Genomic DNA, 16,490 nt, shown 5'->3' with positions numbered 1-16,490 from the left:
ATATATATATATATATATATATATATATATATATATATATATACCCAAAGTGGGCCTTGAACTTAGAACCCTGAGATCAAGAGTTGCATGTTCTACTGAGTGAGCCAGCCAGGCACCCCTAAACAGACATTTTCCCAAAGAAGACATACAGGTGGCCAACAGGTACATGGAAAGGTGCATAGCATCACTCATCATTAGGGAAATGCAAATCAAGACCACAATGAGATATCACCTCACACCTGTCAGAATGGCTACTATTAAAAAGACATGAAAAAAAATAAAAATAAAAAGACATGAAATAACAAGTGTTGGCAAGGATATGGAGAAAAGGGAACTCTCGTGCACTGTTAGTGGGAATGTAAATTGATATGGGCACTGTGGAAAACAGTATGGAGTTTCCTCACAAAATTAAAAATAGAACTACCAGATGATCCAGTAAGTCCACTTCTCGGTATTTAATGAAAAACACTAACTCAAAAAGATATCTGTACCCCATGTTCATTGCACCATTATTTACAACAGCCAAGATATGGAAACAACCTAAGTGTCCATCAACAGATGCATATACAAAGAAAATGTGGTTTATATGTACACAGTGGAATATTATTCAGCTGTAAAAAAGAAATCTTGCCATTTGTGACAACATGGACTTTGAGGGCATTATGCTGAGTGAAATAAATCAGACAAAGACAAATACTGTATGATCTCACTTATATGTGGAATCCAAACAAAAACAAAATGAAACAACAAAACTCACAAGTAACAGTACAAAATGGTTTCCAGAGGGGGCGTGGTGAGAGGTGAGTGAAATGAGTGAAGAGGGTCAAAATGTACAAACCTCCAGTTGTAAAGTAAATAAGTCATGGGGATATAACATACAGCATGATGATTATAGTCAATAATACTATATTGCATATTTGACAGTTGCTAAAAGAGTAGATCTTAAAAGTTCTCATCACAAAAAAATTTTGTAACTATGTATAGTGACAGGTGTTAACTGGACTTATGGTGCTGATCATTTGGTAATACGTGCAAATATCAAATCATCACGTTGTGTACCTGAAACTAAGGTAATGTTATATGTCAATTATACCTAAAAGGGTGTGTGAGGAACACCAAATCACACCCACAAGGAGTATGAGCATGTTGTCTGTGTCACTAGCATTAGACACCTAGAATGGTTCAGTCTGAGGCTGCTAGGGTTTTGTTCGGGTGGCTGGAAGCAGGGGAGGAGAGAACGCAGCCAGCTGCAACCCCAATGCAAGCCGAGTGCTGGCTCATGGTGGACTGGACTCCATTCCTTCCACTGGCCATGAGCAGGACCCACCTCCTTCCTGGATGGACCAGGAGACCACTTCTCTGGCATGACTTAAGTTCAGAAAGTCACCTTTCCCTTAACTACCAAAAATATTCCCTGTCAAGTTAAAAAAATCATCCCAAATTACATTCTTTAAATGAACAAAAACAGATATATTGCCTAGGAAATAACACGAAATACTATTATGTCTGCAGATAGTTTATTTAGCAAAGTGCTGGTCACTGAGGGAATGGGACACCGTAATCCTCTTCCACCCAGAAAGATTCTAGGACCAATTCCAGCCATTGGTGGGGGAATGAGACGGGCAGAGGGATCTCCACATTACCCTTTAAGGAACTCATAATCACGGTATCATCTGTTTCTTACCAGCTCCACACACAAAGACCTTGTTCCCCAGGGTGATTCCAGCTCGCCGGCAGGCATGGATCCCCACAGACAGTGGCTCAATCAGGGCCCCTTCCTCGAAGGTGACATTGTCAGGAAGCCTAGGGTGTCATTCAACACACTCAGTTAATCCCTCTCTGGGTAACAACAATAGCTAATATTTATTGAGCATTTGCTTATGTGCCTAGCAACATGCTAAGCAATTTACATATATTCATTCACACAAACTTTGGAAGAGTTCTAGTGTAGGCACTAATATTCTCATTTTACAGACAAAGAAACAGAGCCTTGGAGAATTAAATGACTTGTGCCAAAGGTTCAAAACTAGTGAGAGGCTCAAAGGGTTTGAAATGGAAACCAGATAGGTCTGATTCCAGAATCCATGCCATGCTGCCCTGCTCTGAAAATGGTTTTTTTTGGACAAATCACTTCAGTGAATGTGCACACATTATGTTTTCTTCAACATGTTACCCAAGACGAGATATGTTGTGATTACCATTAATAAATGAGAAGTTCATTTAATAAGAGGTTAATATGACCACACTCCAGCATCTCATCTGCTTCTCAAACCTATGTATATAGCCTTTCTGGTTTCACTTCAGCAAACGATCCCAACTATCAGCAGCTTTGCCAAACAGTGATTTAGAAGCTGATGTCACTCTTGTTTGCTGCCCTCCCCCCGAATTGTATGTTCCAGAAGAACCACATCTGATGGCAGCAGCTGCCTGGCTGCCCCTGGACTGGTTGTAAAGGGAAAAGGGCCTCTCTTCCAGGCAGTTGATTAAATGCTGTGTCACCTTCACCACTGGGTTCTTGGTTTTCACTTCCCAGTCCACTGGCATCCTGACCCTATTAACAACCCCGATGATGATGACAGCAAACATTTGCATAAGGCTTTACAGATTAGAGGGCTTTTTCATCCATTATCTCATTTGATCCTCACCATGACCTTGTCAGGCAGGAAGGACAGGCTTTATTTTTACCTTCATTCTACAGAAGAGGAAACTGAAGCTCAATGACACTCAGAGACTTGCCCAAGGTTACAAGGCTAATGAGTGGAAAAGCAAGACCTGAACTCAGGTCTCTGGTTCCACATCCTGCCTGCCCCATATCAGCCGCCTGCTAGTACCAGCAGCAATGTGGTTCACATCTCATTTCTGCTAATTCCTCACTGTCCAGTATTTTTATTCAGGGCCCCCAAACCTCCACATGCTAGAACATGAAAATCCTCAAGTTCCAAAAAGGAAGGTGTCAGCCAAACCATGTGCTTGTTCCCATGACCTGTCACACTATTCCATAGAATAAGTAATGAGGCTTACAGTCGGCCTCTGCCTGCTGCTCCCCACCATTTCCTCCTCCCTCCCCTCTGCGTCTCTCACATTGTCAACCCTACTTCAATCTTCTCTCCTGCTCGGATTGCCACCATCACCCCTTCCCACCCAATGTGACCCATCAATTCTATAAAAGAGATAAAGGTTTGAAGTGAAATAATGAAGACTCCCAAACTCTCCCAAGGAATCACCAACCATACTGCCTCAGACATGCCTGCCCCTTGACATCTGGGACTTCCCCCAAAGCTTGTGTGGGCTCTGAGCTGAGGGTGGTCTTTGGTCAGGAATGGTGTGCCGCTCTTAACCTTCACTCTGATTTCCCCTTAGCAGAACACCCAGGAAAATGGGATTGAGGATGGTGATGATAGAGGATTATTATGGTGAGACTGTTCTACTCATTAGGCAGGTGCTGCCTTAATCACCTAGACAGCCACACTAGCCACACGGGGAGGGCAGCCTGGCATGTAGGCAGAAGCACCAGGAAGAGTCCTGGGCCCAGCGCCTTTGCCACTGACCTTTGGAGAGTCTCTGGGTCCTCCTCTATGCTCCCACTAACCTGACCTTGTTCAGTGGGAGGGAAGGGGGATGGGAACACTCTAAGTTTCTTCCCAGCTCTGATCTTTCCTGACTTTATAAACATCAGAGAATAATGCAACTTGGTGGTTTTCACAATAGGGTTGAGGGAACAGCAAAAGGATAATCAAGAAGTCAAGGGGGAAGCAGGAAGATAAAAAGAAAATAAGGTGGGTAGGAAAATAAAGAGGCCGTGGCAGTATAGGAATCCTCACAAACAGAAACCAGAGAAGAGGGTGTGGGTCCAGGGCTGGTGTGGGGACGTGAGCAGAAAGCACCCTGGGAGAAAAGGAGAGGTGGGGGGTTGCACGTCCCCTAGGGGCCCTCCTCAGCCCTCCCATTAACACTGCCAAAAGAATACAACCTCCCCCACCATTGTCTACAAAGGCCCACCCACCCCCATCCCCAGTGCAAGACTTCCTTTCATACCTAACCTGTACTATCCCCCAGACACAAGGCCATATCTATGACATATCATGGCACCATTCATTGAGCACCTACTATGTGCCAGGCCTCATGCTGAGTACTTGATAAACTTTTCTCATTGAATTCTGTCAATAAGCTATGCATTTCACCATATTGGTGCTATTATCATTTCCATTTTACGAGCAAAGATATTGAGGTTACAAAGTTTAAGTAACTCGCTGAACGTCACACAGTTGGTCGATGGCAGAGACCAGCGGTTAGTCTTGAAATTTATCATTTTGCTTTTCTGCCTTTCATGAAAACCTCGTTTGGTGCCTTGACTTGGAAAGGGCCCAGAAAAGGGAGGATGGTCGGAAACCACTTGCTGAAAGGTAGACTCTACACACATAACTTGCTTTCTTCTAGAGCAGTTAGATGTTGACTTAAACGCATCACGAGGTCTGGCCTCTGACTCCTCTCAAGGCTTCCAGTAGGCACTAGAAAACTCAGATCTATCAGACTGCCCCTGTAATGGGCACCTGCCCCTTTCAGACAAGCCCCATCCTGACCAACAGAGCCATAGCTGGGGCCAGGTCGGAATGGGAGGAAAACACACCTGTCAGAGAGTCAGAAGGAAAGAGGCACATCAGCACCCCAGAGCTCCATGGGTGCAACACTGTGCTTCTGCAGATACCAATTCTCACCCCAAAACCATTTTGAGAGTTGGGGTAGGGCAGTGAGCACAGGACAGGAATTTAAGACTCTCAGCTGCCCCAGCTTGAGTCCTTGCTCTGCTCTGCAATCTCTTGCTGGGTCTGCACCCTTGCACAAAACTGCAGTCCTGGTGCCCACCTCACCATTATTCTTATGCAGGTTCAATAAGATGAGGTATGCAAAGCACTTATTAGTAAAAGGCCAGGCATGTGGGAATAATAATTGTGATTTCACATGCATTGCCTCATTTAAACTTTGGGTGATTAAATGAGACTGAAGCAGAGGAAGGTTAAGTCATTTCCTCAAAGTCACTCACTAGGAGAGAGTGGATCCAGGGTCCCAAAGCTCATGCCCTGGCTCCATGCCATGCCTCGTCTGTAAGCCCCAATTGTTGCTGTTACTGGGGGTCACTGCTGTAATAAGTTCTCTTTCCTGGGAGCTGCCTTGGAAACCAGTAATGGAGGACGAACCTCAGCAAGTTATCTGCAGGATGGCTGGAGAGGAGTGAGTGATTTTGGCAACAATTTTCTATTGTTGCTCTAGGAAAGGGGAACTTCAGCCCAAAGACTAAAACCAAGTACTGTGAGTCAGTCTTAGCCCTAGTCAAGCTGCCTTCCCTCAATGCCCCCAGAAGGGCCTGTGGAGGGGATGCTTCGTGTCTGAAATTATAAGCTGAAAAGAACAAAGAAATCACCGCAGGAAACTAGGAGAAAGAACCCCAACCAAAAAGGAGCGGGGGAGGTCCCAGGTGGCCAGGCCAGGCCTTGGGCACTAACTTGTAGCAGAAGTCAGCGTTGTGCTTATAGAACCGGCAGAGGTTCCCGTCATCAGGGGGCGTGGCACAGAAGAAGATGGATGGCGACAGATTGTATCGGCCAATCTTGCAGAATTCATCCATTTCTCGCAGAGCACCTGGCTCGATGGCAACACGATCCCCTGGAGAGGAAAACGTGAGCAGGGGCAGAGCTGCTGTGAAGGGGCACATGCTCCTGGGGAGATGCCAGCAGGGGGAGACACCCACCTCCCCGGGATCCAGGGCCCCCTAGACAAGCTCAACCCATTAGTGCTTCCACAGAAAACTCAGGATGCTACACAGAACATGACCAGCACACTTCTCCAGACTGGTTTGGCCTGCCCTTTTACCAACCATGGAACAAGCCAATCCACCCCTCAGCTCCACAACCACTTCTCAGCTTGGAAAACACAGAACCAGTCCCATCTCTAAGGCAAGCCAGGTCCAGGATTCATCTCAAACCGCTGCATGGAGTTTGCAGACATTTTTTTTTCTTCACCTGCTTTGAAAATATGGGCCAAGGCCTTGACAAACACAGGAGCCACAATTATGGCATGCCTTATGTTCAGTCTGGTTGCATTTTGACAATAACTAGGAGTTAGGTGATCCCCGGTTTGCAGACCTGCTCAGGCAAATGACCCACAGAGGTCTCGGGCTCTGGCAGAGCAGAGAGTAACTTCCAGGCTTGTGAACTAGTGTACGTCTCCTCTGTCTCACTATGCTTGCTTGGAAACCCAGCCCTAGAATTGGTCTTCTATCTTTTCATTAGGAAAATTGTCAAACTGGGGTGCCTGGGTGGCTTGGTCAGTTAAGCATCCGACTTGGGCTCAGGTCATGACCTCACGGTCCGTGAGTTCGAGCCCCGCCTTGGGCTCTGTGCTGACAGCTCAGAGCCTGGAGCCTGTTTCAGATTTTGTGTCTCCCTTGCTCTCTGCCCTTCCCCTCCTCATGCTCTGTCTCTGTCTCTGTCTCTCTCAAAAATAAATAAACATTAAAAAAAATTAAAAGGGGTGCCTGGGTGCCTTAGTCAGTTAAACTTCTGACTTAGGCTCAGGTCATAATTTCATGGTTCGTGAGTTCAAGCCCCACATCGGGCTCTGTGCTGACAGCTCAGAGCCTGGAGCCTGCTTTGGATTCTGTGTCTCCCTCTCTCTCTGCCCCTCCCCTGTTCATGTCTGTCTCTCTCTGTCTCAAAAATAAATAAACGTTAAAAAAAATTTTTTTTTCAAACATACACTGAAGTTGGAAGAACTGTACAGTGAACACCCAGATGTCCTGCACCTCGATTCTTCAATTAACATGTAGCTAATTCTCTTTATCACATAGCTGCCCATCCATCCCATCTATCTCTCCTCTATCCATTGAGCCATCTTCTTTCCTGATGCATTTCAACGTAGCTTGTAGCCATTAGTACACTCCATGCTTAAATACTTCAGCCTGCCTATCGTTAACTAGAGTTCAAAACTTGTTTAAGGTTCTTTTTTAAGGTAAAATTTAAATATAGATAAAATGCACAATCTTACATGGATCACTAGATGAATTTTGAAAAAAATGCATTCACCTGTGTCATATAAGCCCCTATCAAGATACAGAACGTTACCACTACCTTGGAAACTTCCTTCCTTTGTGTCCCTTCCCAGTCAGTCCCCAGCCCCACCCGCACAGGGGTGGAACAGTGGAACTAGGGCCCTCCTTAGCCTGAGGAGTGTCACCCGTGGGAGCTTTTCCCTTTACTAAAGAGACACACCTTAAGTTATTTTTATGCCTTTGCATTAAAACTACCTACAGATGGGGTGCCTGGGTGGCTCAGTCGGTTGAGCGTCCGACTTCAGCTCAGGTCACGATCTCGCGGTTTGTGAGTTCAAGCCCCGCGTCAGGCTCTGGGCTGATGGCTCAGAGCGTGGAGCCTGCTTCCGATTCTGTGTCTCCCTCTCTCTCTGCCCCTCCCCCATTCATGCTCTGTCTCTCTCTGTCTCAAAAATAAATAAACATTAAAAAAATAATTTTAAAACTACCTACAGAATAACACAGGGTCCTGGGATGTAGTTAGCGCTCATTAAAAGTAGTGGCGGTTGGGGCGCCTGGGTGGCGCAGTCGGTTAAGCGTCCGACTTCAGCCAGGTCACGATCTCGCGGTCCGTGAGTTCGAGCCCCGCGTCAGGCTCTGGGCTGATGGCTCGGAGCCTGGAGCCTGTAGCCTGTTTCCAATTCTGTGTCTCCCTCTCTTTCTGCCCCTCCCCTGTTCATGCTCTGTCTCTCTCTGTCCCAAAAATAAATAAAAAACGTTGAAAAAAAGAAAAATTAAAAAAAAAAAAAGTAGTGGCGGCAATGATAATAGTAGTAATATAAGTAGTATTAACTATTTGCATTGTATTTATCATTATTATAATTATCTGAGCTGGTGTTATTGTACAGGAAATTCAAACTATAAGATAGACAGCCAGATTGTATTTAAATTAAGAATTTTTCCATGCCTTAGATTTATTGACTCTAAGATTTGTGTGAAAACTTTATCAACAAATGTTAAGAACTACTCTATGAGTGTGTTCCTTCTTTCTAGACTAGTTGATTAGAATTTTCAGTCCAAATTAGCATATGAAACACTTAAATAAAAATTTTGTCTTCTAAAAGAAAAAAAAAAAGGATCCACAGAAATTCAACCATATTTATGCAACCATAAAATATATTCCCCTAACCTGTGTGTGTCTCTTCCTTCTATCCCTCTCTACTTTCCCCTTGGCCCACTGAACTTTCTCCAAATTATGGTCTACCATTGACGATAACTTCTGCAATCTAGCATTCAAGAGTCTCCATAATCAGGTGGAGTTCTATATTACTCAGTTTTGTCTTCCAGTTATTACATTGTAATAATATAATAATAACAACTCACAGCTGTACAGTTTTTTAAAGAGGGACTTGTATATAGATTATGCATTTTTATCGTCTCCACTAACTCCCCAACACAGAACCTCTACTCTGAGCACCATAGAATTATTAGCGACCCAGATATATTATGCTCATCTCTGTGATTTTATTACTCTGTTCCTTTAACTAGAATATTATTAGCTTCGGACCCCTTCACTAACTCAAATACAAAACCGTTTTCAAGTCTCCAGATGCTGGGCAGGCCAATGGTTCTGAGCACTTGCTTTAGAGTCAGAAAGACCAAGACAGGCGTCCCAGCTTGAGACTCACTAGTGTATGACTCTGCCTAATCACCGTGCTTTACTTTCTTCATCTGTTAAGGAAGAAAATAATGCCTACCTTATACAGTTGTTTCAGTAATGACATACACAATTATACATGTAAATATTTAACATGGAGGCTAACAGTAAAGCAATGAATAGTAGCTACCTTCTTCCTACAATTATTATTGTTAAATATCTAGCCCCAACACGTATCTCCTCCATGAACCTTCATTTAAGACCTCTGCCCACCACAAATGCCCTTTCTTTGAACTGCACGAGCCAATTCTTTTTCATACCTTATAGTACCCAATAGTCTTATTCTCTAATTATTGGTATTTATGTCCTGATGTCTGGTCTTCCCAACTAGATGAAAGTATCCAGGTATCATATCTTCTCAATTCTCTGTATCCCTCAAAGCACAAGGTTGGATTCATTGTGGATTGCACTCAGCACTCATTATAACTGAAATTTAAAGAACCCCCACACTCTTTATTATGACTAGTATTTAGAGATCTGGTCCCACAGGTAAGAACCACTCAGGGGCTGTTGGAAACTATGAATCTTCCCCTTTGGGATAGCCCCACAAAATTCTCAGGGGCTTTCTCAACTTCCACTCATGATGAATGGAGAGCCTGACAACATTCCTAAGTGAGACACAAGTCTAGCTTCTTCAGGGCCAGGAAGTTCCTCTTCATGTAGCTGTGCTCAGAGAGCCTTCTAACTAACAGAGAAATGGTACCTCCTGCCAACCTTCTCCTTCCCTCAAATAATCTGATGTCATTTCCAGGCTGTACAGTGGCCTCATCAGCAAAGGAAGAATAAAGCCAACAGTTGGCTGTGTCACACAGCTCGAATTTAATTCACTTACTGGGGAACATCACAGGCTGCCAATAGCTGAGAATTCCTCCCTTCAAGAGAATGAATTAAGCAAATCTAGAAAAATATTGACAGTTTTCCAGTCGTCCAATAAGATCAGCGACTGTACCAAAGACCCTGGTTCTCAGCATGTGGAGACAGTTTGTGGTTCCTATGCCTGGAATGTTTCCCCCACCCCTTTAACTGGTTTATTCCTTGGTTGCCTTCAGGTGTTGGATTAACTGTTCCTCCCTTCAAGGAGCCAGGGATCTGGTTAGAACACCCTGGTCACCTTTTCTTCTCTGTTGGCCTCAACACAACTGTATTTAAGGAACTGTATGTGTGTCCCAGGCCCGTCTTCCTCTGTGGAAGGTAAGATCCATGTGTGTAGAAATTGAAGACTGTCTTATTCACTGCTGTAACCCCAGGGTTTAACAGAGGGCCTGGCCCCAAGAAAGTGCACACAAATATTTATTTATGTTGAGGGATAAATAAAACAGTGAGTTGAAGGGTTTTGCTGACCTGGCTTTAGGTGCTTTACCAATGATCCCACTTTTACAACTGTTCCTGAAGCTTCATGCCCCAGCACCATTGGCTTCTTCACAATAAAATCCCCAATTCGACCATGCTGCCAGTAGTGGACATCTGAGCCGCAGATTCCAACGGAATGCATCCTCAGCAGCACTTCTGATAAAAGGAAGGAGAAAACAAGTGAGGGAATGAACCATCCTCCCTGCAGCCTGAGGCACCACCATACTTCCCCTCTGGACAGGAAGAGGGTTTGGTTTCAAAGGCCAGATACAACCACAGAGGGAAACAAGCTAAACAGCAACACTAATGAAGGCTTAAAAGCCGGGAAAAGCTTCCACAGAGCAAAATAACTGCTTTTGAGGGTTAATGCTATGTGTCAGCTCAGCTAGGCTGTGGTGCCCAGCTGTTTGGTCAAACAGAAGATGTTGCCGTGAGGCTATTTTTTAGATGTAATTAACATTGGAGTCTACTGACTCAATAAGTAAATTATAAAAAGTAAAGCAGATTACTCCACCTAATGTGGGTGGTCCTCATCCAATCAGTTGAGGGCCCTAGGAGAAGATTGAGATTTCCCGAAGAAGGAATTCCCCAAGACTGAAACATCAACTTTGACCTGAATTTCCAGCATGCTGGTCAGCCCTACAAATTTCAGATTTGCCAGTCCTCACAATCACATGAGCCAATGAAGATAAATCTCTTCCAGCCCTCTCTCCACATACATATATAATAAACCTATATATAAACAAATCTATATGCTCAATCTCTCTTTCTCCTCTCTCTTTCTTGGTTCTGCTTCTCTGGAGAACTCTAATCCACTGCACAAATAAGATATTATTAATGGGAAGAAATGTATCAACCATGTAAGGGAAAAAACTGTTTTCGAGGAGAAAACTGTTTCTAGACAATATGCTACGCCTGAATCTTAACAATTCCTGAGAGGAAGGCTGGCAAAATCTAGGCTTGGCAACACTTTGTGAGCTATCTGGCTGCGTTCTGCATGCCTGTTGTTCTGTTTAAAAGTGCAGATTTAATTTAAACCACCCAGAGATTTCAACTGGTATTTCCCCTTCGCAGGTTTGAATAAAGTGAGATGTGTTGGTATTGTTGTTGTCAGTTTTCCAAATTGGAAATAATGATGCTACTGAGCCCCTCTGCAAAACAAACACGAAAGGATTACTGGCCCAGTCTGACTAAGGTGAGCACGTTGCAAGTATCGCCCTCAGAAAAAGCTCTGCCTTAGAAAGACAAAGAGACCTAAAGCTCTGCTATGCATGCAGGTGTTGCACACCCTGCCCTTGCCACACATCACGGGTGATCCACAGGTGTGATTCTGTAGAATCTTCTCTGTCCTTGGCCTTGGTGACAGAGTAAGAAATGGCAGGGTGAATACTGAGATCAAAGGTAGAGAAAATGATCTCAGAGTTTCCTCTCTACCAATTTATAATAAGAGATTAAATTTCACTTGCTAGAAATGCTAGCTGAAATTTGCTATTATTTCCCCATCCAATCAAGGGCAGCAAGAGATGAGAAAGAAAAAGCAGAATGTTGTATCAGAGAAACAGTACCAGGGTCCTTTGGGTCCAAGACAGCCCTTGTTTGGGTGCTTCTAGAATCCATACTAACTTTTCAGGACACAGTGAGGTGCTCTTTCATGTCTCTGAAACACCGTATCTTGGTGAAAACACTTAAGCCCTAAATATACATTACGTGTTAAACACTGATAGAAACAGCTATTATCTGTATTCTTATCACTATAAATCAACAATGCAGCTGACCTTTGAGTAGCAAAGCTCTTGAGATTCCAGGAAAGTTGCCTTCAATCTGATGTTCACACGGAAGCTACAGCTCTGGGGAAAGGTGGGAAAGCACATCCCCAACTCAAGGACAGAAAGGACACCTGAGTGGCTGGGTGCTGGGATGAGCTATCTATAGACACTCTCCCCCTTGCTCTCAGCCTCACCACAGAGTCCTGCACATTATGAAGTGGGACTCAGGGGACGAGAGGGATTGAAAAACTGTCAGCAGGTATCTTGCCCAAGCCAACAGGGCGGCATGACTTCCCCAGGTACAGACACCACTCAAGGAAATGTGCATATCAGCTGGGCCTCACAGGCTCACCTGGTGAGAGGCCGGAAGACTGGAACAAAGGTGGCAGGAACCCTGCCCCAGAGTACTCACCCAGTGTCTGTGCTTAGTTGATTATGACCGTGGGGTGTTGCTCCATACACCCCCTCCCACCCCCACTGGACAGAAAGTCCTAGTCTTCTTCCAATGACGCTCTCTTTTCTAACTAAGAGATTAAGTTCTGTGGACTTCCTCATTTTCCAAACTTGGTTAAGGGTTAGGGTTAGGACAGGATTTGGCCACCCAAACGGCAGCTTATATAGAGAGAGTAACTAACCTACCTCTGTTGTTAGGTCAAACAAGGAACAACTCTGCCTTTTTGTCCAGAAATTGAAGACATTTAATGTCAAAAACTCTGGGACAAGTCAGCAGTCTGATGTGGTAACTCTTCTGGTTCTATCACTGTTTTTATTTCATGTAGGAGTCAAGTTGAACCTATCCAGTCATGCTGTGAATAACAGACTGGGTTTACAGCCTAACAAAAACACAGTTTTCAATTGGAGGTAAAGTAATAAACAGAAGGAAAAGGGGGGGGTAAGGGAACAATGCACAGGTGTCTCCAGTGTAAATAATAAGAAGTAAGTCAAGTGTCCCAAGGACCTACCATTTGGTCCTGGTTCAGGGATCGGATAGTTCTCCTAAAGGAAATAAAATAGAAAAACCATTTAGTATGCACAATAACTTTCCCTTATGAACATTTTCAACTTTTTTTTAAAGTAGGCTTCACACTCACTGCAGAGCCCAACATGAGGCTTGAACTCATGACCCTGAGATCAAGACCTGAACCGAAATCAAGAGTTGGACACTTAACTGGCTGAGCCACCCAGGTGCCCCTCAACTATTTAATTAATGTGGAGTTTCATTCAAATGCTTCTTCTTAGAATTAACACAGGTTCAGACCACACTGCTACCGGGTGAATGCCTGAGGGGACACACTAGATAGTGCTGACTCTAACTGCTGACCTCACCCCACCCACGGATGCAATTTACCCTGGACTAATAAAAAGTATATATGCTCCCCTAGGCAGAAAGGATGTTTGGGCTGTCTTCCTATCAGATCCTGCCCTCCTCAAAAACCACATTCTTAAGATACAGATTTGTTTGGTCTGGGAAACTCATAGGGAAAGGATAGGGTATGTGGTAATTCTATGTGAGGGTTTTGATCTCTACTCATACCTTTACATCAGCACACGGACCACTGCTTGGTCCTCTCTTCTGAAACCTCTCATGTGGACTTTCAGATGCCCTTTGGGAACACACAGGACCTGCATTTTGACTACTCTCCAGGTTCAACAAGCAATCTAGGGCATCTGGGTGGCTCAGTTGCTTGAGCATTTGATTTCGGCTCAGGTCACGGTCTCATGGTTTGTGAGTTGGAGCCCTGAATTAGGTGAGCTTGTGCCCTGCCTCTGGTGAGCCTAGCTTCTCTCTCCATCTCCCTCTCTGCGCCTTACTCATCTGCACTCTCTCTCTCTCAAAAACAAAAACAAACAAACAAAAAAACCCCAATCTGAGCTATTCTGGCATTCACAGCTATTATTATTGTTATTATTATTATTATTATTATTATTAACATTAACCAACATTTCTTCCCATTGCTAACTAGCTAGGAAATTCCTGGTGACAAGAAGGAAGGACAGTGAGTGGCTAAATCCAAGTGTTCATTTTATGAATTCTTTGAAGGCAGCCAAGAAGAGGAAGGAATGTAAAATGTTCACTGTACCAACTATGTGCCAGACAACATTCTGGCTTCACACACATCATGGCACATGGCCCACAGTTTGTAGATGAGAAACCTGAGGCTGGGAAGTTAAATAACTTGGCCAAAGCCATACCACCACAGAGTGGATAAACCAGGACTAAACCTGATTCCCCAACTGCCTCACTGCATCCCACACTGCACTCCAGGGGTAGAAGATGCCTTTTCTCCTTCCAGGGTGATGCAAGAAGCAGCCAGACAGGTGATGACAATGTTGGGGCTGGGCCCCATGCACAGTGCTCTGTCTGGGAGGGGCACTGCTCAAAGCTTGCCCCCTTCAGAAAGCCTCCCCCAGATGCTTTAATAGGGTAGCAATAAATGACACCCAAGCTATTTTGCTAACAAAATAACCTCGATGCCAAAGACCATGCCTTCAATCTCTTCAGTCACCAGGTACAGTGTACTGCCTCAAACATGGAGGGGAGGGAGAGAGGTTTGTTCTTGTTATGTAACCACTGTCCATGACGGACACCAAGGAAGGTCTGTGGTTCTCACTCAACTCAGATTACCAACCTTTCTGTTGAAATAGCTTGATGCTAATTTGAATTCCTTGCCCCCAGTGGAACCAAGTCCAAAGAGACAATTGCTAATGCTGATTAGCTAACATTGACCAACTTTTTTCTACCAGGTCCTGTGCTAAGTGCTGCACATGCATCACCTCGGTTCATCCTCACAGTGATGTGCCCATGGCAGCACTATGATAAAATTGGTGGAACTATATCCAAAGCAGCTTGATGTGGGGAAAACACTTCTCAAGGCAGTTTTTCATCTCTTGATAACTTAAACTGGCTACCTGTGAAAGGAAGGAAGGAAGGAGGGTGGGGAGAGGGAGTCCATCTAAAAATGGGCAACTCAGGATAGCTGGCTGTCACCAAAACCGCTCAGAGCTGCAAGTCCCATCTCTGACATTATACATCAGGGATTGCCACATAAAGTTCTGTTTCTCTCATACTGGGTGAGATTTTAAACTGCAGGTTAATTGAAACTAAAGAGTAAGGCCTTTATTTCAAACATGGAACAGCACCCCATCCTTCCCGGTAAAGGCACTGTTAGGCAACTTCTCAAGAAACAAGAGATAAATCCACAGCATATTCTTCATATCCTTACCTCCAACCAGGCCAGCCCTGAATACCCATTTAGGGGTGGAGAGGGGTAAGAATCAAGCTCAAAGCCAACAGTTGGCCCTGAGTCACTAGAGATTACCACTGTAAACATATGCTGGAGGTTAACAGAGCTGACCAACTTTGGCCATCCCACCCCCGCAGAGCTGCAGTGACTTTCAGAGACACTAGAGGGCGCTGTGCTGACAGCACGGTTTTTCCTTGGTAGCAGATCACACATGGTGGAGAACTTAAATACCTCTCCTTGCAAACCAACTTTTTTTTTCCATTCTCATTCTTGCTGACTCTAACCACTCTTACAATTCAGCTTGACTCCTGACTCCCCTCTCTGCAGGAGACATGCCACAGAAGCACAAGACCATGTTAAGATCAGTCCCTAAGTCTGTAAATGTTATCCTAAGCATGGCTGCAGAGCTCGTGTTGTAGAAAGTTATCACAACGGGGTCACTGAAAAAACTTTGCTTTTCGTTTGTGGTTCCTTGGTATGACGCTGGCCACAGTCCTCTGTTTACTTAATCTCCTTTTTCTGTCTCAGATTTCGGTGAGGATATTCTTTTGTTCACCCATTTCTTAGCCCATCTGAGATCCCTCAACTTCCCCTTTTATCCTCATTGCCCTTCCATCCTCCCAAAGTTTTGTTATCATGCATATTCAAGCTTTCCTAAACAGTATTTCTTACCTTTCTGGGAGTAACAGTAAACAAAGGGATAAGGAGGAGTTAACTGTTTTTTCCAGCATTTTTCACAAGTCAGAAATGCATCACAGACATCCTTCCATCCCCTCCAGGTCTCCTCCCACCTCCTGGAATAAGTCATGGAAGTACTTCATGAAGAACTCTGTGGGGGAGCGCCGGGGTGGCTCAGTTGCTTCAGCCTCCTTTGGCTCAGGTGATGATCTCACCGTTCATGAGTTCAAGCCCCATGTGGGGCTCTGTGCTGACAGCTCAGACCCTGGAGCCTGCCTCTCTCTCTCTCTCTCTCTCTCTCTCTCTCTCTCTCTCTCTCCCCCCCCCCCCCCCCTCCACCACTCACACTCTGTGTCTCTCTCTCTCTCTCAAAAATAAATATTTAAGGGGCGCCTGGGTGGCGCAGTCGGTTAAGCGTCCGACTTCAGCCAGGTCACGATCTCGCAGTCTGTGAGTTCGAGCCCCGCGTCAGGCTCTGGGCTGATGGCTCAGAGCCTGGAGCCTGTTTCCGATTCTGTGTCTCCCTCTCTCTCTGCCCCTCCCCCGTTCATGCTCTGTCTCTCTCTGTCCCAAAAATAAATTAAAAAAAATAAATAAATAAAATAAATATTTAAAAATAGAAAAAAAAAAAAAAAAAAAGAACTCTGTGGGAACATGGAATCCTCCCAGGTGTTTCTTGTATCCTAAATGGTATCTTGTATTTCCTAAAT

The 16,490-nt window shown here is 44.6% G+C and overlaps 1 protein-coding gene across 1 annotated transcript in view; it reads right to left on the bottom strand.

The window, feature by feature from the left end:
- The window catches only part of SORD (sorbitol dehydrogenase), a 36,135-nt gene that overhangs the window by 8,387 nt on the left and 11,258 nt on the right, over positions 1–16,490 (bottom strand). The window contains exons 2-5 of the mRNA XM_049613555.1: positions 12,820–12,853; positions 10,083–10,247; positions 5,502–5,661; positions 1,685–1,803 (exon numbers count right to left, since the gene is read on the bottom strand). Of these exons, the coding sequence (XP_049469512.1) occupies positions 1,685–1,803; positions 5,502–5,661; positions 10,083–10,247; positions 12,820–12,853 (478 nt within the window). The remainder of the gene's footprint in view (positions 1–1,684; positions 1,804–5,501; positions 5,662–10,082; positions 10,248–12,819; positions 12,854–16,490) is intronic.

The sequence above is a fragment of the Panthera uncia genome (genome assembly GCF_023721935.1).
Source record: "Panthera uncia isolate 11264 chromosome B3 unlocalized genomic scaffold, Puncia_PCG_1.0 HiC_scaffold_1, whole genome shotgun sequence".
NCBI lineage: Eukaryota > Metazoa > Chordata > Mammalia > Carnivora > Felidae > Panthera > Panthera uncia.
This window is presented reverse-complemented; position numbering and strand designations above follow the sequence as displayed.